Genomic DNA, 25845 nt, shown 5'->3' with positions numbered 1-25845 from the left:
TTCCGATTTTGTTCTCGGGATGCTCTACAGCACTGGTGCAGATGTGCTGTATTTGTGTTATCACTGTTGTGCCACAGAGGCTATTAGACTGAAATCATGAGCACTTTATAGACCAAAGTCAAGGACAGGTTTTTTGATTCTGGAAGTGCTTGAGCACTTCCTTCTTAAGTAAGACACAGTTCAGCTGCTTGTGCTGTGTGATGATAATCTCTAATGCGGACAGTGTTTTAAATAGTGTACATACCTATGTAAATTGTGGTTAATGACTTCTGACTCCTATTAAGCAAATATGAAGGGTGGGGACAAAGAAAAGCTGAAAAGTGTTGCAGATGAATGACAAGTCAAAAAAAAAACCCCATGAAAGTTCTTAAACAGAACATATCAGAAATGTTGCAGCAATCCCCACTACACAAGGTACACTTACTTACTTTTCTAGCAGGTAAGCTTTATGCTTGAAAGCAAAAATTCTTTTGCTTTGTGCCATAGTGCAAATTGCCTGTGCAGAAGTAAAGACATCTAAAACTCAGTCTTCTCCCAAAGTAAGTACTCAAGCATGGATAATTCCTAGTTTACAGTAAGTAGTCTATTTGAGAAAGCACTGGTTACATACAAATCCAGGCTAAGGTGACAGTCAAGGTCTCATGAAGGGCAAAACCAACTATAGCTACAATATTTTCAAGTTTGTATACAAGGAGCCATCGAAGTTCAAAATTGCATTTTCTTCTAACTTGCTGTCCTTCCCCCAGAAGTGAGAGAAGATTGAGATTGTTTTTTTAAATTAAGGCAACCAAGACACTTTTGTATTTCACACTTTTATTAACGCAATTTAAATTAGGCTGGAGCCTGCAATTTCAGAACAGGCCGCTTTGGGCTATTCATAACAGCTTTGTCATAGCAAAAGAGGTACCTTAAAATCATCTGTGAATGAATGATGCCACATGCTGTGATTATTCAAAACATAGTGCTTCAGTGAAAGTTCAAATATATTTTATACACAGTGATTATGAAAATAGATTTTTTCCATACAATATTTTACTTCTGCCAGCTACAAAATGTGATAAAGAAAAATAATTCATTTATTTCTCTAGCCCTAGGAATCTTCTTCTACTGCAACATATACATCACTCTCAATGAAAGCGATGAGGTGGGAGAAAGGACTCCAAAATCACACTGAAATATTTCCCTTGAATCTATAGGTGTATTTCACCAAGGATACGGTGTTGTCCTAGAGCCAGATCAAGAGGCCTGGGAACCAGGAAGAAATAAAATCCCAATTCTGAACCACATGGCTGGAGGATTTTGAGTCCCGGAAGTTCAAGTCATATGCCTGAGTCAACCCAACTTGAAAATAAGGGAGAATCCTGCAATTCCCCCAAACAAATCATATACTGGTCCTGAACTAATCTTTCTGGATTGATGGCAAAGCAGCATTTGCATAACAACTACAGAGGACTGGAAATCTGCACTGCAAGTAAAAGGCAACCCACTGAAGTGACTGCGGAACTCAAACCACTGCTAACAGTGTCACATTCTGTAAGTTTTAGGATACGTTGGTTCTGAACTTCCAGCAATAGCTGTATTTCCTTAGATTCAAGGTTAGTTTTAACTTTGGGGTGTTTTAAATAAGCATCTGAGGTAAGAGTTCTTGATGCACCTTTTTTTTTGGTATAGTTTCTTCATGTGCTTTTTGATTGTGTATAAAATAAACATTTTGTTAGATGAGAACTAGATTGATACTACAGTGGAAACAGCTTATTAGATGAAGTGCACCACCACTTAAAGAGATGCTGTGAGGCTTTCTGCACTGCAGAAGTCACGTAGTTCCCTATTTGCTCACAGGTAAAGCAGTTGTGGAAAGGGCGCTTTGCCCTGTGCAAGACGCTTTTACAGCCACTTTAAGCAGGCCCAAAGTGGAATACTAAGATCCGGCTGGGAAAAGGATTATGCCCATGCTTTCAAGGATTCAGTGTACAAGAGTATTTGCATAGTACATTGAGGGGAAACAGGTGCCATTTATTCATATACTGGAGTAATGACAGGAGGACGGAGCATGTGCTGTGGCCCCAGTGCTTATCTCTACTTTGGTGACAGTATTGTATTTTCCTATGTACATTTAATTCCCCACAAAGAATGAAAAAACTACAGGTACTCCAGTTTGGAGCAGTTAGGACATCTGAATGCAAAATAATTTTTCTTACCAGCTGTGATCAGTAGTGCAATTTCACACTAATTTGGAGAGGATTAAATAAGCCATCCAATTTCTGAACAGGGACGTTTTAAGTTATAACTAAATCTGCTGTGTATGCAGACCCCTTCAGTGGAAGCAGCTTCCACTACACATTTTAAAAGATAATAAAGCTGTTCTATACCTGCATTCAAACTACTACAAGGCAATATATTACCTATGATGACAGTTAACTACTGTTTTCACCCCAGAAGAAAAGAGTACCTGAAAACATCCTGTGGACATTGTCTAAACCACATCTGTCATTTAATACACTGTGCATGAATGAAGAAACTGACTGTAAATACACTAGTCTAACTGTAAACCTGAACTTCGTTGCTACTATACGTGAATAACATTTTCTATTCATATTGCAGCTACAGATTTAATAAATAGAATTGCATATATTGTGCTTTATAAATTAAAATGCATTCCAAAGTGAGGCAATGCTAAACAATGAATCTATTTAACCCTCCCCCCCCCGACCAGCCACACGTTCTGGTTGTAAAACCAGCCCACTTCCTCACTCTCTTCACAAAGGTAGAAACAGACACTGTTTCCACCTCTTAAACAAAAGCTCCCCCCCCCCCCAAAGTGACGAAAGAAGAGTTTACTTAGGCACTACTGCAAATGTAAGTTGTCTAATAACCATTACTTCTAACTTAATAAGGGGAGGAGGTGAAGAAAGTCACAATGAATGTTTTGATCCTTCCTCTTCAGCATATTCTCTTCACTATCTGACGCTCTGAGACATGTGCAAAGGTGTCAGCATCTCTTCAAAGATAGCTCCTTTTACATTAGATCCCCTCAAATTAGCTTCTTGTAGATCACAACCTGACAGATCACAATTCTAAAGGGTAAAAGAAAAATTAAATGTTAATTGAATATACCCAGAACTTAGTTCAAAACTTTACCTTAACTACGTTTATACAGAAACCACATATACTTCCATAAATTTCAGTGTAAACTTCTAGTCTATCACTCTAGTTTAGAGTTTTAGTTACTTCTTGTAAGAGAGTAGTTCCTTATCACAGTAACAGCTGGATTTATTTTTAAGTTGTTAAGACTTACTTACACTCTTTATATCAAATTATCTTCCAGGAGTTACTAGTGCTTGCTGAACAAAGCTAGAAAGAAGCTGCCTCTTGCAATCTCACCAGACATTACTCTGAATACTTCTCTAGTACTTGAGGAAGAACAGCCATGTACAAAGCTTGCAAAATGAACTAGTTTGTCCTTCTAAGTAACAGACAGCAGTGTATCACGTGCCACCAGTCAGGTAAGATTCCATCATTACTCTAAAAATGATATCCCAGGATCAAAAAGAACACCCACAAACCCAGGCAACTGCATTTCTCTTCAGTTCTTCAGTGATGGCATGGTCTCACACCACACTAAGAATTAAGTTTAGCAGTATTTCCATGCATCACTTCTGAGATGATACAAGCCCTTCCTGTGGCTTTGAGGTGCTAGCAAATCCAAGACTTTAGACTCATCTTCCAAACTGAGGCTAGAATGAAATGTGATTTCCTAGATCATCTGTATCTTCATAAGACTGAAAAAAAGACTAGTGCACTGTCTAGTTTGAAGCTGGAGAACTCAGCCAAAAGCCAGCAATCCCCAAAATTTTATCAGTTGACTAGTTAGTATAGAAAATGAATCATAAGAACTCACTTCCAAATCAGTTCCTGCCAAAGTTGCTCCTCTAAGATTACAGTTTTTTAGTTTTGCATTTTTCAGCGTTGCAACTCTTAGATTAATTCCTGTCATTTGACTGCCTTCCATGTCAACACCTTTCAGGTTAGCACCTAAAACACACAAAGAGTAATTTTATGACAAAAAACAGTCAGAAACACAGTAGCTCCAGAACGATGCTTCCTCAGAGCCATATAAATTGATAGACGTCAAGGTGGAACTCGGAATTTAACGCTTATACGGTGACACACTCAGTCCGGTATTTGTGGCCTCTTCTCATGAAAACATGGATTGTACAAACCATAGCTAAACCTTTCACATGCCATATAGACTTACAAACACACAGTTCAGTTCCCACAGAGTACCTAACAGGCAAAAACTTCTTACCTTCCAAATTAGCTTTAAGGCCTGATGGATCTTCAAAATTGCACCCTTTTAGAGATGCTCCTTCTGCGTTGGAACACAGCATCTTTACCCCTTGAAGGTTTGCACACTGACAGAGATAGATATGTTAGTGAGATTCATAGAAGTGCAAAGATTAAAAATACCAAAAATGATGAGAGTATAGTTTTCATTTCTGTTTCAGAAGTGAATTCTATTAAAGCACAACAGCCTTGTTCCTGTGAGGAAGTATAAGAACTTGCTATACTATTTCTTCTCTATCATCGGGAAGGCAGATAATTCTCACCCACTGCACTTTTTTAACTTAAGATAGCTTCAAAAAGCTTTTGAAGTGATCTAAGTAGAACAATTGCAGACAATATTGAAGAACTATGTGTTTTACACTTATCTGCTTGTTCCAATTCCTCTTCCCTTAAAATAACTAAAGGACAGCCCAGACTTTCCAAGACGCAGCAATTCTTACATCAAGCACTGATCCAGAGAGGTCAGCTCTTTCAAGATTTGCACAGCACAGGTTGGCATGTGCTAGGTTGCAACGGCTTAGGTTAGCCATCTTGAAGTTTATGTATCGAAGATCTAGACGTGAAAGATCTGCTCCACTGAAATTGAGACCCTAAAAACAAAACGATAAACCCCAAGAAGTTACTGCAGCTCTGAACGCAAAACAGTTATGAGAATCATGTATATGTACATGTTTATATAAATATACACAGATATAGATATATACACACACACAAGACCATCTATTCTACTACGTAAGACTAATGAAATGTAAATGCAAAGCTATCAAGCATTGCCCTTGGCTATGCTAGTGCATTTTACATTTAATTAGAATAGCTTAACAAATTGCTCCTCCCCTTCAACCTAAACAAGGAAAGCAGCCCAAACAGCACACTTGAATTTCATGTTAAGGTCACTCTGCCACAGCTTGGAGTCAAAACTCAATTAAAAAGCACAAATTGTTTGAATTTCATGTGTCACATGATGCTGCAGGATATTTCACCACCAGACACCACCACTACAGATCCAGACAAAGTCTGCATTTTCGCACCTGACATCGCAGCTCAGACTTGGTTGGGGTCGCCAGCAGGAATCGGACAAACTCCTTTCGAGATATAGGAGAATGATCCTCAGCTGGCTGTGAATTCTGTTGAGAGAGTTGTTTAAAAGCTAATACAGATAGGACTAAATGATATATTGCCTGGAAGAATCGGACATGTGCATTTGCGTATTAAAGAAAACAAGTTACCTTAATAGCTATTTCTAGATGTTCAATTAGTGAATCGATACCAAAAAACCTGGCTTCTTCCAAAACACCTAACAAAACAAAGCAGTATTTGTTATTTACAGGGAGTCGTTAAACAAGAGAGCACTCTTCTTCCCTTACCGGAGAAGGCAGTGTATAGCCACACCAAGAACATGCCAAAAAGCTTGGGTTAATCCATCCTTGCTATGGGAGGAGCACCAGTTCAATTGACTTTCCCTACTTGTTCTATCTTTTATACATTTTAGCTGCGCTAACAAAGATGAATATATCACTTGTTAAAGTTTAAGGAGTCTCGAAGAAATGCATAAACTGACAACCACATACATTATATTAGATGTAACTGGATAGAGGAAAAGTGAGCCTGCTTGCAGCTAAAAGGAAAAAATAACTCAGAAAGGGTGTTTCCAATACCAGCATTAGGTTAAAGAGATCAAATCCAGAATTACAGCCAGATATTAATCCAGTATGGAGTATTTTTAATGCTCTCAAATAAGTTTAAAGAGTATATCTTCATTAAACCAAGCATGTGGAATTGCAATGCTTGAGAATAAATTCACCAAAGAAAAATCCCAAACATTTAAATGGACGTACGAAAGTCCAACTGACTTTATCATGTTTACCTGAGGGCAAAGTTTAACTTCTAAAGAGTAATAATTTAGGAGATGTCATACAGATAATACCTACCTAGCAAATTAATGCCATCATTTACAATGAGCTGTCCATGACGCAAATAGTTCAAAATTGGCTCAAAATACTCTGGACTGCGGTCAATTAGGAATGCTCCTCTATGATCTTGCTTATTTCCCCAAGCATCTGTTTCCACAACAGATATATAATTAAATTTGATATATTAATAGAAGAGCATTTGCTTCAGTTTCAGATTTTTATTACCAAAGTGTACTGGACTACGAAACATTCCACTTGAAAGGGCGTTTCTTAGAGAAAAGGAAGGAAAAGGCGGGGGGAATCACCTTAAAATGAACTCACTCCTGCTATAACTAAAACATTTTATCACATACATTACAATCATTGCTAGAATAAAAGCAACATTAAGATTTAGTCTGCCCCCATTTCTAAAGGCTGCCTTGTGCACTCATTGCTCATTGATTCTGCTCATTGATTCTGTTGACAAAACTGAGCAAGATGCAACAATAAGATGAAAACCTAAATTCAAACAAACACACACACACAGACCCCAAAATATTAACTATGGATGGAAGTTATATTTTCAGTTTGTGAGAAGATAAGCATTACGTGGGCAACAGAGAAATAAACAATTATTAAAAAAAAAAAAGATTATACGTTCTGCTTTGATACTTTAACATACTTTTGATATTTTAACTTATGAACAAAAGTGTCAACTCGATAGTGCCTTTTGCCTACTTTGCTAATTTGTTACTTAAAACAGAGAGTTTATTTCAATATACTAACCTTTATCTTTAAACATGTGGGCCAACATACTGTCAGGTTCCTTGTTAACCAAAGTGCTCCTAGAAAACAAAGGCAGCGCAATTTTATTTTTACAATGGAATGTTTTGCTCAAGAAACAAACTTGCTGGTTGGAGTGTATTTTCTGCCCTTGACAGCTTGAAGGTAATAACAGTGTGTGATACGCATTCCAACAGCTACAACACTGCACTGATTTAACTTCATATAGTGTGATAGCAAAACACGTTTCTCACCTGAGGTATCGTAAAGGTGTTTTAAATACAAAGTACTTAATTAACTGAAATATTCCAAGGATAAATCCAGGCCTGTTCAGGCTTTTCGCCCCTTTTACTTCAAATATAAACTGTTTTAAGAATTAATTTGTTGCAAAAATTGGAGTAGCAAGTACGAAATACAGAGAAAATTGCAGAAGTCAAAGACCTCCTACTCCACAGTGAGTTATTTTTCTAGCTCTTTTGCAAGACCATCTGAAGCCTCACCAACTGAATGTACACTACCAGCTCCTATAACTACTTTACTGAAATCAAGCCCTTAAGAACAAAACCAACTAGTTGCATTTTTACCGTGTAGTGGTGAAGTATCGGCCTCCGACATTGAGTGTTAACCAATCTGTGTGCGACCCTGTTAGTTCTTCATGAGGTCTCCCGTCAGTCTGAGGATCTACACACATGAGAAATGCACAGTAATTATGAAAAAAATTGTGACTATTTCTGAATCCTCCATATGGTAAGAGGCATCTTCTGAAAACACCAGAAAATAAAATTTTAGATTTACATTAAAGCAAAACAAAACCTCTTTCCATTAAACAAAAGGTTAAATATAAGAATTAGAGACTTACCAATGAATGGTTCCCCCTCACAGACAAACAAAACATCGTCATCCCTGAGAGAGAAGGGGGCAGGGGGAAGAGGAGGAGGAAAAAAAAAAATAAAAATTAATCATAATTTTTTGTGCATCTAATTGACAGTGGGAACCCCTCCTGATTAGTTTCAGGTAAATGATGATCAGTTGCCATTAGTTAGAACTTCAGTATCGATTTTTATCTTAATTTTGCAGGTTCCAGTGGATTGTAATACAGCTGACGTCACTAGAGATGTTATCTGTATCAACCAGGTAGGGATCACTTCTGTTACTCAACCAGTTTAGTTTTACAAAATAGTTGCTTTTCTCCCCACTCTGGGAGTATTCTATGAAGCCAAAGCAATGCTAGAGTTTGTCTCCTTTTCAAAAAAACCTCGTCCAAGTGCTGACTAGAACGGTGGGATTTTCTTGGTACATGCATTCCACTGTGAATCAACAGAGAAGGATGTTAAAAGGCATAAAGTGCAGCTTGTATCAAGTTCTGATTCATCAAGCTAGAAATGCTTTGAAGTTCAAAAGACAGTATTATTTTTCCTTGAGGCATGAAAGCACCTTTGGGCATACTGGCTGGAAACAATACCTGTTTTTAAGGAAAGCACTGGTTATTGATTAAGGTCAGAGGATTAATAGGCTAGTAAGTCTCTTAATCTGCATCCATGATTGGACTTTTATTGGATAAGCCTTACCTAATCAAAGCGATATCATCAATGAGTCCACCTTTTCCGTTGTAAACACTGGTCGCTTTTATTCCAAGCTTATTACTAGCCACAGACAGCAAATCTGATAAAGTCCCATACACAGCCACAACCTGTGGGAGAGAGAGGTTAGCTATAGGCACTGTGTTCACATAGTTTCTGCCATTTCAGACGTATTACCAGGGCTATCAGTATCTTCTTGCAGGGCAGAAGAAGATACATATGGACCAACTTTGATGTTAGAAACACAGCTGCCTTCAAATGGGGCGACTTGCATGTCTTTCACTCAAACTCAACGTACTGAGGTGGCAGCAGCAGTGAAAGAATAAGTGTTGGTACTGTAAGAATATTATGATTCAAGTATTTATTTCTCTGAAGAAATACTGCTATTTGTTCTGTTCCATGTCTCTCCTGGATTTATTGCCCTCTCTAAACCCAAAGATTAAAGTACCGTCACATTAACTGCCTTAACTCCAGCGACGTGGATGGGAAAATCAGAGATCATGGAGAGCATTTAGTAGAACTGCATTGCAGGGCCTTTTCCTATGTAGTTGGGCACAGGTTGCGGCTAGAAATCGAACTATTTCCACTCTCGAGACATTACTACGCAGGCTTTAAAAAAGGGAGCAGAGTTTCGGCAAGATTATTTCTTGGCTCCCCAACAGTGTCCGTATGCAGCATTAGTTCGACGCGGCAGAGACCGGACATCCTGCAGCATTTCACCGACATGCTTCCCACCGTTACCTAGGTCATGTATAGCAGGGCCTGAATCAATAGTGACACGAAGGCGACTATCACCGCGACTCCAGCGAGAACTTCACGACTTGTCGCGACTCCCCTCAGCATTCACATGCAGAGGCCAGCAGCCGCGGACTGTTTTCTGGTGCATCGCACCCCGCTGCCCGCAGGCCGTGCAGGGCTGCCGGGCACTTCAGCACACACGGACTAGGCCCCGCAGACACCACCGCGCCCGGGGAGGCGGCGGCGGGAGCGGCGAGGCTCCTCTGCCGCAGCCGCGGGCGCCGGGGCCGTGAGGGGCGGCTGAGGGATGCTCCTTCGCGCCGAACCAGAGGCGGGAGCCCCGCCCGCGGCGCGGCGGCCCCGTCCCGCAGCGGCGGGAGCCGAAAGACGGGCACCGCCGCTCCGCCCCTGCCAGCGGCTGCCCGCCGGCTGCCGCCCCGGCGGCTGAGGCGAGGAAAAGGGAGGAGGAATTGCTCGGGAAGCGGGCGGGGGGGTCGAGCCGCGGGCTACGCGGCAGCCGGCACCTCCCCGCGGGCGGCGGGACCCCGCCGAGGGCGCGACCCCCCCTCCCCGCCCCTCACCTTCCCGTTCCGGGGGCTGCCGTTAACGAACAGCGTGACCCGCCTCATGCTGCGGCGGCGGCGGCCACCCGCTCCTCCTGCCGAACCCGGAAGGCAGCGATCGCTGACCGACATGAGCCGCGGCCAATCGCGGCCGCGCCGAGCTGGCTGTCCAATAAGAAACGCGCTCCGCCGGAGTGGCGGGGCAAGGACGGGTAGGCGGGTTGGGCGGGAACTGCCAACGGAGCGGCGGGGGGGCGGGGCGGCAGTGGCGCCGCAGGTAGCCAATCAAGGGAGGAGTAAAGCCCGATATTAGCATAAAGCGTGACTGGAAGTAGAGTCGCCCTTGATTGGTGCGGCCTGTCACGTGGTGCCGTTGGCGGAATGGACCGTTTCTTTTCAAAATGGTACTTCAGCGCGCGAGCAGCACTTTGTGATCCCTCCGCGCGCAGGGCGCCAAAGAGTCCCCCCTCCCCGTGAAGCCCTGCCGGCGCCCGGAGAGGGGGCGGCACGGGACCGGCTCCCGTGAGCCGCTTCCCTTCCGTCCACCTTTGGCCGTGGTGCCTGGTGGGCGGTGGGCGAGAGGGGCGAGGGCGCGGAGGAATACACAGTAGTGCGGCCCGGTTTGAATGTCGGAGGCGGGTGGGGGTCTGGTGGCTGTGGGGATGCGCTGGGGCGGGCGTGAGGGCGGAGGTGAGAGGGCGCGGTAAGGTGGGGTGAGCCGGGGAGAGGGTGGGTGTGGGGGGGGCGCCGGGGGGGCGGAAGGAGGTGGGGTGCGTTGGTGAGGGGATGTAAAGGAGTGGGGAACGCTGGGAGGGCGTCTGAGGGGGCTGCGAGAGAAGGAGGGACGTTGGTGAGGGTGGGGGGAGTGGGGTGCGCTTCGGGGGTGCAGGGGGGCGAGTGCTGAGGGAATGGGGGTGCCGGGGGAGGGGGTACGTGGGGTGGGGTGCGCCCCGGGAGCGGCCCGTGCTGGACACGGATCCCTCGGACAGTCCCGTCTCGTCTGTCCAGGCACCGCCTTTTAGTGTGGACTTAAAAACATTAATTCGTGTTATGCAAAATACAAAAAAAAATGTATATATTTGTGGAACCAACGTTTCAGACTGACATTATTGAATTCTATGTGCTTAACTTAAAATCCAAGAAACTAAACGCAAAGAATGTTAGCGTCTTAAATTTTCCAGTTGGTATTAAATTGCAAATGCTTGTTGCAGCACTTACAGCAAAACGATCACAGTGTGATTGTGCTTATGATATTTTATACGGACATGAAGTTTAAGTTTGATAAAGAGTGGAAGCATAGCCTTGCCTTTCCTTACTCGTGAAACACCTCTGTTGCAGGTTTATATTGCTGTGCATTTTTCTTTCTAGTGCTAGCCTTTTGTGTCCTTTCTGTGTAGCCTTTTGGAGATAATGACTTTCCCTTTCCACCACACTGTTAAACACCTTGTTCCAGGAAAAACCTAGATTTGGTAGAAGTTTGAGAATGGTAGCAAGCTCTTGCTCTTACCAAATACCTATTAAAATATCTTTTTCTTTTTGATAGGTATCTGTAATTACTGGAGAGCAAAGGCTGACTAAATGTTTCTTAAAATAAATCACTAACAATGCACAGGCAATCTAAGAATATACGTGCTCCCCTGGAAGTTAAAGAAAATGAGAGTAGATATGCCGAAGAGAAGGAAAAGGCCTCTTTCCCTCATCTGTTAAAAGACCAGAAGATTTGCAAAGTGACTAAATCAAAAGTCGTAAAGGCATCCAAGAAGGAGAATTTAAGTGATGGGAACCAGGCACAGTTGCAAGAATGCACCCTGAGATACACCAACGACCTTGAAAAGGAACCGTACCATGACAAGGAAGGCGTTAGCTGTCAGTTCACTGAATATTTTTTTGATGCGCTAAAAGGGGATGTGGCTGGTGAACCTACCTTGCCTTCGAACAGTAAGGAAAATTTTTCAAGAAGTAGACCTGTTTCTTTGGGGGATGAATGCTACTTGACACCTACTAGGGACAAAGCAGAAGAAAAACCTGATTGTGGAATGTCAGAGGAACAGAGGAAAACACCTGTTCATTTTGCAGCTGTAACAATTGCTGAATTTGGGATTACTCAAGACAGTTTTACTAAACGATCTATAGGTAAGGCGGGAGTGACTAATGACTGTTGTCCTTCTCAGAGGGATGTCTGGAGGTCATCTGGTCCAACCTCTTGTCAAAAGCTTCAGTTAAGGTCAGGTTCAGGTTGTCTGGCTGAGTTTGAGTATGTCCAAGGGTAGGACTCTGATGGGATGTTGCTTTAATTCCCTATTTAACTTTTTTTTTTGTCCAGTTGATTAAGTGTCAGTGAGTTTCACAAGGGGGTAGTAAGGCAAATTCTGCAACTATTGGTAGACAGTTCCTTAAACAGCAATTGAAAAACTAAAAGAAAGACAGCTCCTCACTTGGTATATAGTTTAGTTAAATATTAACTTGCTTTTAGGAAGTTACTTCGCTTTTGCTTATGAAGGTTTCTTGAGCTGAGCAGCTAACTTTGGATGTTTTCATAAATAGCATAAATCATTCTTAAAACAAAAAGAAACAAAATACCATTTTAAAGCTGTAGGTATTCTTAACCAAAAAAAATTTTTTTGTTTGTTTTCTTTTTTTTTTTCCTCCTGTCCCCATTTCAGGGAAGTCTCCAACTTCATTAAAATTTAGACGAAGATCAGCAATTGGAGTACGGGGGTCACCAGAAAATAACACCCTTATTCGATACCTTGCCCAACAGAGAAGCAACAGACAAAAAGAAGCTTTTACAGAGGTGAGAGTCTGTCTCAGTGTAGTTCCCCCCAGGAATCACCATATACTGGTAGAAAGAGAAGGCAAGTCTCAGGAAGAAGCCAGTAGAAGGAATAACCATGGCCTTAATTTTGTTGACTGCCCTTGGACACCTTACTTTAGAATAAGGGGATGTTACAGGTTTGTTTGTATAGAGTCTGGAGTGTTTTCTCCACTTGCTCATAAATTTTAACTTATTTACCATAACCTGTGGTTTCCTGCATTTGCCATGCTTGATGTTTGGCTAATTAAAGTGTTGATAGTTCAAAGTGAAGTAAATAGTCAACAAGTAACTAGCATAAGTGACTTGGTTTTTAATCAGATTTGTTCTTAAACTGGCATAAACTGTCAGAAAACAATTTCTGAGTATGGTCTAGAGGGACAGATTATGAAAGGCAGTAAAACTTAACAGATTTCTTGATACAGTTCCTTTTTTGCATGTTTTTATCATACAACTAAAATTGCAGCCAGATTAAATACAAGATTTGCTTCTTCTCTGAGTTTGTTTTATGCCAAAGTACAAATACAAAGTAATTAAAGGCCATGTCATCCTGGAAAGAAAAAAAAATCTCATGAGGTTAACTTTATTTTAGCAGGTTAGTCCTTTTAAACAGGAAAATGTCAGGTCATTGAAAGACAAAATAGATGCCTTTCAAACATCTTTTAAATCATTACAAGAAGCTGAAGGGGAGACTGGCTTCTCTGGACTGTCAGGAGTGGATGATGTTTCCCAGGAAGCAGGCTCTTGTAAGTTGATTATATTTCTGGTCAATGATTTATCTTCAACATTAGGTCTTCATTTAGGCCCCAAAGTACAAAACTACAAACATTTAATATAAAAGAAAAAAAAATTTCCTTTCTAAGGGTTGGCACAAGTTTTTTGTGTTTGGTTTGAGGTTTTTTGTTTGTTTAAACCTATCTTATTTCTTAGTGCATCCTGAATAGTGATTTCTCAGAATAACCCCCAAAGAAAAATGAAGACTGGACTTTTTTGTGACTGTTTTCTTAGTTTTACTTTCTAGACATATACCCTTTAATTTACTTTTCACTAAGCATTAGTGTTTTCATACTTTTTCCATTAAACTGAGAATGGTTTTTACAACAACTGGTTTTAGCTGTTGTAACTGTTACATCTCTTGATTGTGATGTGCAAACTTTTTTTAAATAACTTCGAAGTGCAGTAGTTTTAGAAATCATGTTACATTACTGTGGTGTTAACATCCTTATTTCTTAATGAAAATAGTAAATACTGCAAAAGCAAGTCAGGGCAGTACTGTGTTAACTGTGAGAAGATGATCGTGTAAAACAAACTACAACGCTTTACTTCTCCGGTATTGGTGGTCTTAACATTTATATGAAAAGAATAACTTGCTTTGTTTTGAAGATTTGGTAATGTTATTTTCAAAGTAGAACTAAAAAGAAATGCATGTATTTTTCTTTTTCCTGACTAGAAAGCTACCTAGCTTTTTGAATCTCACCATCCTTTTGGTGAAGAAACACAAAAAGAGCATTCATTGAAAAATCTGAAGTTTGTCTTTGTTGTTTGGTTTTTCTTTTGTTTTGTTTTTAATTGATGCAGCTCAGAACAAAGTACCTTTTACAAAAGAGTGGAACATGGATCAGTGGAGTGAAAAGTTCATGTCAGACAACAGCGGAGCTGACATAAAAGAAAATTTAAGACACAATTTGACCAACAGCAGTAAGTCTGATACCAAGATATGCACCATCTTGTCTTCACACCAGGATGTGACTGTCACCGAACCTGCTGCTGCTGTTTCAAAGGTACTTATATAAGTGTGGGCAAAGAACATGGAGAAAACAAATAGCACAGCAAATCTCCTTTGTAAGAATTTTACGTCTTATTATGACAAGTCAAGGGAAGCAAAATCTGGCATGGACGCTGATCCATTTGGACTGACAGTGAATATAGCCTAACCTCAGATACCTGCTGCTGGCTCTTCTGCGGCTGCAATCAGTTTTCTTTTACATGCAAATGTTCAATGTGGATGCTATAAGCTGTTCTAGTCAATGAGATTATACTCTTTTCTGATAATCACGTGGGACAGCTTATTCTATTAATAAAATTTAAATACGTCTTAATTCTTTTGAATCCGCAGCTGTAACTATGTGAGATGTGAAATTCACAGATCTGGCAAATACAGCTTTTTCCAGGTGTCAAAACCAACTTTATTGATCATTGGGATGACTTTGAATGCAATTTTTAATCTTATATCTGTTCAGCAGTTATTTGATATTCCATGCAAAAAAAAAAAAAAAAAAAGGATGTACTTGTATACAGATGGAGAAGTTAATTTGTCTTCTATATAAATATCTCTGGTGATCCTTTTATTGGTGTCACATATAAAAACAGTGAAGATGGGGTCCATTTTGCTGGGTGTATCCTCTGATGCTGCTGGACCTAGCAGCTTCTGAGTTGTAAAACAGCTGCGATAGTGTAACAGTTATATGGATGTTAGGAAGAAACTTCCTAAATTAGTGATTAAAATGTACAGGTTTTTCATGCTATTTTTTTTTCATTTCTGACGTCTATAATCCTTTTAAGCATTTAGCCTTGGAGTTTTGGGAAAATAAATTCAACTGAAGTAGTGGATGATTGAGAAAACTCTGAAATCTTTGTCTACGGGATTAAAAAACTCTGTAGTTCATGCTATTTTAAAAGGCAGCATTTGCAAGTAGTTTTTTAATTTCTTTATCATGTTGTGGGGGTGTGTATATAAATAGATGCTATATATATATATATAATTTTGTAACTTTTTCTCTAGGAATGGGTTTATGAGCAACACAATCCTATTGAGTCATTGGAGGCTGTTCCAATTAGAGATATCTTAGAAACAGGCCATGGTAAGAGGATTCATCACTGTTGTAATCTTTGTTATATTCTTATTAGAAAGTAAAAATACTTAGAATATTTGTAAGGAAATGTTTCACAAGCAGTCATCCCATGTCTGTAGTCTTGTCTACAATTTATAGTGCAGTAGAAACCCGATATAACTTTCACATAAAGGCTGATGGGGGGGACAAAAAAAAAAGTACTGCCAATAACGATCTATTCACGTGCTGCTGCAGAGGAGGCTCAAGTCCCAGTTTAAAAACTGAATTCAGAGCTTGTTCAGTACAGCATAGCATCAAACATGTTTTTACTTAAGCACAATTCATAGGAAGGAAATAGCTTTTATGAGAGGAGCTGAAATATTCAGAAGGTGGGGTAGGGCCTCTTGGGTGGTATGTTAGCAGTTTGATTCTGATAGCAAAAGCAAGCTCAAACTGAGACACAGGCTGGGAATTATTGCTTAGAGTTTTCCTTAATTTTGCTAGTCAGGCCATTTTTAGGGAAACGTATAGTTGAGTAGTTCATGCTTGTGAAGGAGAGAGGGATGTTAATGTACAGAGTCCCTCTGTACATTAGAGAATACTCCCCCCGCACCCCAGTTTACATGGATGAGAGAGAAATCCTTATGCAAAATGTCTTTTCCTTCATGCAGTGCTCCCTTTTTACTTTTGTATGTTTTGTAAATGTCTCAAAATATGAAATGTAAATGTGGCACAATAATAGAAATTTAGAAACGAATGGCTTTTTTTGTGATGTTGATGCACAGAATGTATGGAGATGTGTACATTTATAGTTCATGTTGCTAATACTATAGTCTCCTCAATTTTACTTCAGTCTTTAATTGTCCTTTCTGTCTACTTGCTCTAAAGATTTCGGTTCTGACCACATCACTAAAGACGTTAGAAGTAATGTTGTATCAGATTTCAGCAGAAAGAAAGTTAGCTTTGTGGAAGAACCGAGCCTGGAAATATTTGATGAAAGCAAGCCACCTATCACACCACTGCAAAGGGGAAATATTCCATTAAATGAACACACACAGGGCGGCTCCCATCTGCGATCTGTATTGAAGAAAACGCCAGTGAAGCAACTGAAGGATAGCATGAAGGTTGGTTAACTGACTTACATGGAGGTACTAATACTAAGGATGAACTTCTGCAGTCATTATTGAACTACCAGAATTTGAATCATGGTTAAAAATACTTTTTGACTGATTGACACGCCTCAGAAATAATTTAATGCTAGCGATGGATTTGCTGTTTGGTCATCTTGGAAGCTTTGTTTGAAGCATTCATGTTACGAGAAGATCCATATGTGTGGTGTTGAGTTTTATTCATTTAGAAAACAAGTAGGTTTTTTAAACAATAGGACTGATTTAATAAATGTTGCTTACAGAAAAAGTTATTTTCACTTTTGATTTGAACAAGGACGATATTTTAATTAAATGGTATTGATTGTATCACTTAAATTTGATAGGAATACTCGAACGATGCAGTTGACAGAGGAGGAGGTGAATCTCTCACTGTCTCCAGTTGTGCAAAAATCTTTGAAGCATTGCAAACAGGTCAGATTCCCCTTTTGTTTTTTAAATAGGCAGAGTATTATATGGGATCATAAGGTTTTGCAACTTCGCTAAATCTGAAGAATGATATGCATTAACCGCCACTGAAGTAGCTCACGTGTGGCATCCTACTGCCTGAAGTGGAAAATAAGGTTGCCAAGGAAAATAATGTCTATTAAAAAAAAAATAAAATCCCACACCAAAACTTCAGAAAGCCTCTAATACCAGAATAGAATCACCTGTTTTTCAAGAAATTTTACACTTGTCAACTGGAACTTGTGGAACAGCTAGTCATCTATTTCTAGTCTTCTATTTCTTTCTTCCTTAATTCTTGGTATTGTAATAAAGCTACACTGAAAATTCTGGTTGAAGCCACAGGACATGTAAAGGTGGTATTTTGCTGTGTGGTTGGGGGGAGTGTGATTTTTAAGAGAATGTTAAGACCCATAAAAAGACCTGGAAAAGTCTCTGCTCTGCTATTAAATTCACTAAGCTGTCTATGTATTTTATTACAATAGAGACAACTGAAAGACATAGCTCTGAAAAGCCAAAGAAGAAAAGAGTTACTTTTGGAGAAGTTCTAAGCCCAGAAATATTTGACGAAACTTTGCCTGCAAATACTCCGTTGCGCAAAGGAGCAACACCAGTCCGTCATCCAGAATTGCAAAGTAATAGCCCTTTTGCAAGGTCAAGTCTCATTGAAGAACCATTATCCCAGCCGAACTTTGATTGCAATGATGTAAGTTTTTTGTTGTGTTTTTTTAAGCTATAAAAACAGCCTCTTAATCTTTGTGAATGTTCAATCTTTGTTTAATTTTTTCGTCAGTCTCCTTGATTTTGAAAAGACGTTGCTAAAATATTAAAATACAGTCTGCTTGAAGCATTAGGATGGCACTGAGAACTTTTTCTTTTGTTTTATAAATTCTAAATAGCGTTTTGGCCTGTAGAGCTGTGTTTAAAGTTGGGTACTGGTAGCCCATGAAACGTTTGTGTTTTGGCTTTATGAATATACTTATGATACTTTATTTATTTTTGCCATATATAGCAAATGAACTGCCGCATTTTTTAAGGAAAAGCATAAAATTGCCTGGCTGTTCCAAACACTAATGGACAAGGTGTTTTTCAGTGTATATCTGATATAGTATATTGCTAAAAAATTTAACTTTTTTTTTAAAGGAATGTGTTGAGCCTCTTCAAGAGTTACTGGAGGGTCCTGTTGCTGCAGAAGACCTCTTACCTGTTGAAAATGCAGAAGGTAACCCCAACTTGTATTTTTGTCATTAGATAAGGCATCTTTCTGTATCTGAAAATTGAGAGATGACACAGGGGTTTTTTGTTTGTTTGCTTTTATACAGGGGATATATTTCAATTGTGCTAAAATTTAAATGCTCGTGCTTTCTTCTAAAGGTCTTTGCAGTAGCTGCAGGGTTTACCTGTTGTTTAGGTTAACTGGATGTTATCTGACCTTCTGGTATTTTCTGGTGAAAGTGGCTGATCTAATTAGACTTACTGCTTTAAGTAACTGGGCTTACTAACTTGATTCTGATATTGTAATTTTGATGTTTTTAAAATAGCAAGCAAGACAACAACAACAAAATTGAAAGGGGGTTGTGAACGGGTGTGATTGTATCTCTATGAAAGCTGTGTTAAGTGCCAATTACTTTGTCACCAATCCTTACAAGTTTTGTTTTCCTCTGTTGTAAAGCAAGCTGTTAAGTTTTTCTTATCTTGCCATGTTTGATAGTCCTTTATGCAGAAAACGTTACTCAAGACTAAGATGACTAAACATGCTGTGCATAATGTTAGAAATTATGTTGATAATTTCCTCAAAAGATAATTAACTTTTTGTGCTGAAACTGAATCAATATTCTTATTTTCTTCATATATAATAGCAGAAACTGACAAATCTGATATGATAACAACTCGTTCTACTAAAAGGAAGGTAAGTTTTTTAGTGACGATGGGTTTTTTTTGGTTTGGTGTTTTTTTGGGGTGGGTTTTTTTTTGTTTGTTTGTTTTTTTACTTCTTCAGGCAGAATTGTTATCTTTTGTACCTCCTGATGCTTATAAGAGTTTTTACAGCCTCAGCTATGAGGATTGTATATATCCAGGTGTATGGAAATATCTCATGTTAGTGCAGGTAATTGTCTTAAGGAAATCTCATTTTTGAGTGAAGTGGTTTTCCAGTTATTTAAAACATTTTTGGTTATAACCTGATACTTAAATTTACTGGTTTTATTGAATTTTCCAGGAGCTTTCCCAAATAGTCTGACAAAATTTAGGAGAGATTTATTCATAGACTTTCATTCATAGGATCAGGGGCTTCACTCATGGGAATCTAAAAAGTTATAATCACAGAAAATGGAGGAGATGGGAAACAAAGTTTTCTGTCTAATTTTTCTATTTGGTTTAATTTCTTTGAGCTATAGGTACATGAGATAGAGGCTAATAAAGTGAAGTTTATTCTGCAACTTGTGACGACTTTCGGTATCACTGAAACTGTGGCTGTGTTCCCAAGTCCAGTGCTAAAGATCTTCAGTCTTGTTAACCTTTTTGTCTGCTAGCTATAAGGCAGACAGAATATCATACGTATATCTCTTCTGGTTGCTGGAATTTTAAGGTGCATAGAATTTATTGTACAACAGTTTCTGTAAGAAGTGCTTTCAGACTTTAGTGTTGTACAGTTCTAGTGTGCTTTATTGGAGGGAGAAGGCAAAAAAAAAGTAATATGAAAAAAGTAACCCATCTTGTCTGAAAGAAATAGCTAAGATGAAAATTTACTACTTTCTCTTTAGAATGTCCTTTTTGGACAAATAGAACTATATTGTACTGTGTGAAGACACTAGCGCTATAAATCTTAATTTCCAACTGTGAGTGTCTAGCTCTTATGGCCTCGTATATGAAATAACAGAGACTAATTACAATGTGATCCTTATGACTGTTGGACTGTGGTGTATATTTTAAAAAAGAAAGTGTATGCATGTGCACCTACACATGCACTCCACCAACTTAAAATTGATGTTCCTCAGCAGTGTAGCACCATTTCAGAGGGGACTGATTTTAGCATCTCAAGAGCCACAAATACTAAGAATGCTAAAGACACTAAAAATCCAAGAAAGAACACATTTCAAAGACAAAAGAATATAACTACATCTGCTGCCAAAAAGACACAGGTAAGTGATCACCCACTGCAGTTGGTGAATACTGCCTTTATTTCTCAAAATGTCTCTTCTTTCTTGTGTGTTTTACGTGATTATTTTGATCTCTGTAGTAAAGACTTTGTAAAGGGTGTTATGTTTCCTGTTGCTGCCCGTATTCTCTTCTTCATGCCTATCTTGTTTTCCTAACTTACTACCACACCCCTCTTTCTTACTGCTTGTTAAGGCTGACTAGCAGGGTTTAAAGACTTGTAGGGCAAAAAGGAAACTTTATGGAGGTGAAGGGGGGATGTGTGTGTCACTTTTCAGTCTTTGGGGACAGAAAATGAGTTTGTGGTTCTTCTCTTACCAAGTGTATGCAGTAATAGTTCTTTGAACTTGCCCAGTTATATGCTAGTTAAGTATTGTAAAGGTGCGAGACTTCTAAAAGATTCTTGCTTTCATGTATTGGAAGGGAAAGCACATACTCCTTTTCAGTCTAAGCATGAATGAAGAATCCGTAGTTTTGAGCTGAAACACTAATTTCTTTGACTTCTAGATTTGGTTAAATGAAACAAAAATCAGATCTCATGTTTGAGAAGTAATTTGCCTTTGCTTTGAGTTTTTAGATTAATTTGTAGATGGCAGAACGAGTGGTACCTTCATTGTAGGGGAAACAGTTGTTATCTATCAAAATCTGGTAATGGTGTCACTTATTTGTTGGAAAATATTGTACAAGATGGTTGTGCTCTCTTTTTGTGCACAATTACATTGTGCTCTATTCAGTCTTCTCAATATTTTCAGAAAAGAAAACATACAAGCTCTGGGAAAAGAAGAAAGAAAAAAGTAAAAAAATCTCTATATGGGGAAAGAGAGATGGCTTCTAAGAAACCTCTTCTCAGCCCTATCCCTGAAATTCCAGAGGTTTTCTCTTCTGCCTCATCTCCAAACTCACCAAAGGCAAATGTGCTTTTTTCAGGTAATGTGGTTTTTAGTTTTGTTTTGCCTTGCTCTGTTGCTTCTAATTTTTTATTTCAACAGTTACGTAAGATAACTATCAACAGGTTTTTTGTTCTGTGCATAGGTAAAGAGCCCAATGTACATTTTTTTTACCTTTAATTAGTTCTGTAATAGTAGAGTCCAGAGGATCTAATAGATTAATAATCTCCAACTGGATAAGTTTAACCCTTGTTAGACTGCAGTGTAAAGGTGACCAAAAAAAAAGAGCCTCTCTGTACTTTGACTGGATACTGATATTTTCATAGTCTTTAAAACTGGTAAGTTGGGCATGAATAGTTAAGTGATGTGCAGTAGCTTTCTGGGTTTTTTTACACTAGTTATCTGGAATGGTTGTTTAGAAGGTTACTTTTATGTAAGTAAAATGCTATAAAGCTTTTGTTGTAACTTAAAAAGAGATTTTGTACATTCACAAGTAGAGTCAAGTAACCACGTGTTTATTCTAATTCAGAGGATGTATTTTTAGATAAACCCAAGTCTGGGAATGCTTTCAAGGATGTTCAACAGAAGCCAGCTGTTGAAAGAATGAGAGGGAAGAACATCTGTGCAGTTCATATGTATTCAAGCTCTAAGCACCTGGACACTGTAGAAGCCAGCAGCTCCAGTGATACCATGTTTCAGGTGTCAGATGGTGATCTGAAGTCTGTTTCTGGCGTTGATCATAAGGTAACTGGTATGCTTAAGGATACCGCTAGAAAATAAGTCAGAATTGTGCTTGATGTTGGATCAAAAAAGTAATGTTTCGAGGGAAGAAAAAAAACTAAGAGTGATTAAACATGGGAACAGGCTGCCTGGAGAGGCTATGGAACCTCCATCCTTGGAAGGAGGTATTCGGAACCCAACTGAACAAGGCCTCATGCAACATAAGTTTGGCCCCACTTTGGGGCAGATTTCACCATGCAGGATTCTATGTCTTGGTTGGGGTTTTTTGAGAATGACTAGACTTGGTGAGGCAAACAGTAGCAGTTGTTCAGTTGTCAGCTTTTGAAACCATTTTTTTGTGGATTACCTTTTGCCTATGTTTAAAAACAAAAAAATCACCTTTTTTTTTTTTTTTCCCAGTTTTCAAACATTGTGCCAGATGCGCTGTGTGGTTTTGATACATGTGACTATTTCCAACAAGGTAAAGAGGCTGCATGTGTAAAAGAGCCAAAGGAAAGTGGTTCCTTGATAGAAAACGAGAAATTAGAAGGAAATCGCCTAAATAAGGCAGAGCGGCTAACAGGGATAGAATTTCTGGAACAACAGGATGCTAGTGTACATGAGGGTGCCCAAAGAACTCGATGTCCACAAAAAGATTCTATAAGAGATAGCCCACCAAGAAGAAGAAGAAGAAGAAGTAGCGCCATCTATTTTCCTCCTGTTGAAGAATCGGAAATAACTGGAAACAATCTTCCAGTTTCTTATTTTAATGTGGAAGAAGTCTTACCTACTCCTCAACTAAAAAGTGACTCCTTAGAGCCTTTCAGAAGAAAGAGCGATAACAGTGGTGAAAAAAGAGTGAGGCGCAGCATGAGATTACATAAAGATGCAGAAATTGAAGGACTTGCATGGATTGAAGTCCCCAACAAGATTCAAAAGACCCCTCCCTTGCTATCTTCTGCTTGCAAAATCAGAACAGGAAGCACATCCATCCTTACACAATCAGAGAATATTCGCCATAGAGAACAAAATCTCATCCAGTTTTCAGCACCAGGGAAGGAGAACAATGACTCTTTTCATCTTGCTGGTGGTCCTTGCAGAACATGGAGGAGGAAAAGCATGTGCGTATCCACACCTCAAGAAACGAGAACTTGGTCCCAGACCCGGAAAAGGAGCATAACAAATTCTGTATATAGAAAGGACAGATGTAACCAAAAACACTCTGAAGAAGTAGAAATACCTCTTGAAAATAACATTTAGCAAGGTTTCAGCTACTTCTCATTTTGTGAAGTGAAGGTCAGTATTAGATTCTTATGTTCTCTCAAGTGCTGTTTTCTTCTCTCTCCTACTTAAATTTCCTTACTTCTTATTTCCTTATTCATTTTCTGGATAACTTAGAACTGATTTTCCTTGTCTTGATGCCTAAAATGCTTGAAGATCAGAACTGTGTGGAAGACCTAGCTTGGCTCAGAGCATTGGTCTGGTAGACAGTCATGGCAGGTAATCAAGAGAATAAAAAGTCTTTCTCCCATGATGAACTGAATTTGACATCACCTCTTTTATTGTAGTCTACATCCTTGCTTACGTCTTTTCATACTTCAGTGCTGTCTATGGAGCAATAGCAATTAAACACTGCAAATATAAAAAAACTCAACAAATGACCGACTTGCTTTGCAACACCAAGTGTAGTCATTTCAAGAAGGCAAAGACTAATTTTTCCCAGCTGGAAGGATTGCTCTAGGGGCTAGTGAATTTTGTTGCAAGATACAGCAGTGAGACAATATACAAAACTTAAATAATGTTTATGCATGCATTTGTATGCATGTTATCACAGCCTGGCATTTTCTTGTGTTTAGATGAATATGTTTACAGTTGTGGTACCTGCACAGTGGTGTGGGATTTTTGCCCTAGAAACTTAGTCGTGATTGTTAAACTGGATGTGTTCAGTAGACCAGCTTGCTACATTTGCTCCGCTCTCAAATGCACGACCAATATATGAAGTTGCTAAATGGAGGCATGTCAGCAAACATATGTGAGTCTCTGGTGTTTTAAGTAAAGAGGAACAAATTTGGTAGTTCAAAAATATGATCTGTGGTGCCAAGTTACTTTTTAGATGATTGGGAGTTGATACTAATCCATATTTTCTGATAGGGCTCTTTCCTTTTTTTTTTTTTTTTTGAAAGAACAGGATTAAAGCTTAAGATTTTGTTATATTTTTGAAGTTTAATTGAAGTAGCTAAAAAGTGAATTTGTCTTTAGTAGTTAAACCGTGCTGTTGTAAGTATGCCCTTTCAGCTAGAATTGCTTGAAGTGTTGGTGTTTTCCGTGTGCTTGATCATTCCTTATAAATTGCTTTTGAAATCTGCATGAATTTTCTTCCAGATTTCAAAAATATCCTAAAAACCCCCTTGAGATTCTCTGCAAATAAGAAAGAAATCACTTCTGGCTTGAAGGGGAGGTGGAGAAGGCGGGGAAGCTGTTACCATCTTCTGAAAAGACTTTGCTTTACCTTCTGGGCACGAGCAGGGGTGGAGTTTCCTATAAGTAAGACTAAATTTTGTGTTAGAAAGAGTTAATGAATTCTGCTTCTCTGGTGTGAGCGTTGGTCATTAAAAAAAAAAAAAGCTTTTAAATCTTTATTGTATATAACATTAATTTTAAAAAATTAAATTGGCTAAGGAAAGTGAAACATTCATCATACAATAAAGCTGTACTTCATTTCTGGATGCGTCCAGTCTTCGGTGTATGTGTACTAAACACAGTGCATGTTATTCAGTAGTTGACCTGTCATCTTACTGTTTTTATTTGTCGAGCTTGAACAATGTAATAAAAAGTGATGACTGTAGGTGGTCTACTTAAACATTTGCTGTTGCTTTCATTTTTCATACTGTTCTGTTTCAGCCCTAGTGAAATACCTGTGCCAGCTTAAAGGAAATAGCTTTCTGTTGAAAAGGAACTCTTCTGTGACCTTGTTTTTAACATTATTGATGTGGAATAAAATACTTTATGTACTTGGCTGCTTTTATAAAGCTTAAAAGGAACCAGAACAGTTTCATTTTTATGCATGTTTTACTTTTCTCTACAGACATCATCAGTTTTTCCCAAGACAAGAACTCCTAAGGCAACTTGAAAGAAACTTCACTACTTAATGCTGTTCATCTTATGCTGCTTTAGAAACATTACTGAAGTTATCCAAACAGTCTCCTTGATGTTTTATTTTGGGGTTTGCTTTTGTGTCACAGTGAAAATTTTAGATTTGGAAACAGAATGGCAATAGTTACTTGGGTTGAATCTTGTTGTGATAGCAGTATGTTGGCTTACCAGGAGAGGGCAGTCTGACATGAGTTTTTATGGTTGTAACTGATTTTGAAAATAATATCATAACGTACAAAGTCTTTTAAGAGGTACTAGCTAAGGTTAAAATCTAAAGCTCCTTGAGATTAAACCTAACAATAGCTGCTACTTCTAACATGAAAAAAAAAAATCAAACCAGCAACTAAACTATGCAGTGAAATTAATCTGGAAAAGTGAAATGCTTATGCACTGTATTCAGATATGACTCTTTATATGGAAATTACATTGCATTCTTAAACAGTTGCAGCTGAGATGTTAGGGTTTACCTAACAGCTTTTTGATATCAAATCTAGCAGTGAGTGAAACCTTTGGAGACTGTGGGTGTCGGATACTGAATAGGCTTGAATAGTCAGGTCAAGTGAAGAGTTGTCCTGGAGGAAGAGGCAATAAACTATTGAGAGGCAATAAGTATGTTTGATGCTAGAGGCCTTAATCTAAAATGCTGCCTAGAACGTGCTTGCTGTGATGCTGCTGTCCTATGCATCAGTCACAGCAGCACTAGAAGAGAATTCTCCCTTGAGGTTTCTTCAGTGGATAGGCTAAGTGCACTTTAGATGTGAAGTGAAGTGTTAAGTAAA

The 25845-nt window shown here is 39.0% G+C and overlaps 2 protein-coding genes across 16 annotated transcripts in view; one reads left to right on the top strand and one right to left on the bottom strand.

The window, feature by feature from the left end:
* Window positions 1–782: 782 nt before the first annotated feature.
* On the bottom strand, window positions 783–10049 carry KCTD9 (potassium channel tetramerization domain containing 9). 2 transcript variants are annotated; one of them, XM_075523496.1, is made up of 12 exons: window positions 9916–10049; window positions 8585–8706; window positions 7876–7919; window positions 7601–7697; window positions 7020–7078; window positions 6273–6401; window positions 5571–5638; window positions 5373–5468; window positions 4785–4934; window positions 4307–4412; window positions 3899–4032; window positions 783–3074 (listed from the first exon to the last, which is right to left on the bottom strand). In XM_075523496.1, the coding sequence occupies exons 1-12, from the start codon at window positions 10027–10029 to the stop codon at window positions 2958–2960; spliced, it is 1236 nt and encodes a 411-aa protein (XP_075379611.1). In that variant the 5' UTR covers window positions 10030–10049; the 3' UTR covers window positions 783–2957. The 2 variants fall into 2 exon arrangements, with proteins under 2 accessions (XP_075379611.1, XP_075379612.1); XM_075523497.1 differs by lacking the exon at window positions 6273–6401.
* A 206-nt stretch (window positions 10050–10255) lies between these two features.
* CDCA2 (cell division cycle associated 2) overlaps window positions 10256–25845 on the top strand; it is a 58010-nt gene continuing 42420 nt past the window's right edge. For 2 of the 14 annotated variants that reach the window (XM_075523667.1, XM_075523668.1), the window contains exons 1-15: window positions 10320–10536; window positions 11441–12030; window positions 12561–12691; window positions 13302–13455; window positions 14288–14490; window positions 15492–15570; window positions 16429–16664; window positions 17033–17120; window positions 17636–17856; window positions 18294–18372; window positions 19010–19059; window positions 20147–20290; window positions 21059–21233; window positions 21723–21937; window positions 22334–23209. In XM_075523667.1, the coding sequence (XP_075379782.1) occupies window positions 11502–12030; window positions 12561–12691; window positions 13302–13455; window positions 14288–14490; window positions 15492–15570; window positions 16429–16664; window positions 17033–17120; window positions 17636–17856; window positions 18294–18372; window positions 19010–19059; window positions 20147–20290; window positions 21059–21233; window positions 21723–21937; window positions 22334–23173 (3144 nt within the window). In that variant the 5' untranslated portion in view covers window positions 10320–10536; window positions 11441–11501 and the 3' untranslated portion in view covers window positions 23174–23209. The other 12 variants (XM_075523669.1, XM_075523666.1, XM_075523665.1 and 9 more) reach the window with 12 other exon arrangements.

Source organism: Mycteria americana, chromosome 23 (genome assembly GCF_035582795.1).
Source record: "Mycteria americana isolate JAX WOST 10 ecotype Jacksonville Zoo and Gardens chromosome 23, USCA_MyAme_1.0, whole genome shotgun sequence".
NCBI classification, from domain to species: Eukaryota; Metazoa; Chordata; class Aves; order Ciconiiformes; family Ciconiidae; genus Mycteria; species Mycteria americana.
The sequence above is the reverse complement of the archived record's forward strand: the minus strand, read 5'-3'. Positions and strand labels throughout refer to the sequence as shown.

Coding starts and splice junctions, on each gene's coding strand:
- KCTD9 (XM_075523496.1), bottom strand. CDS start 10,029: ATGTCGGTCAGCGATCGCTGCCTTCCGGGTTCGGCAGGAGGAGCGGGT. Junction 5,469..5,570: donor ATCTAGAAATAGCTATTAAG/GTAACTTGTTTT, acceptor CTCTCTCAACAG/AATTCACAGCCAGCTGAGGA. Junction 3,075..3,898: donor TGGCAGGAACTGATTTGGAA/GTGAGTTCTTAT, acceptor TTTACCCTTTAG/AATTGTGATCTGTCAGGTTG.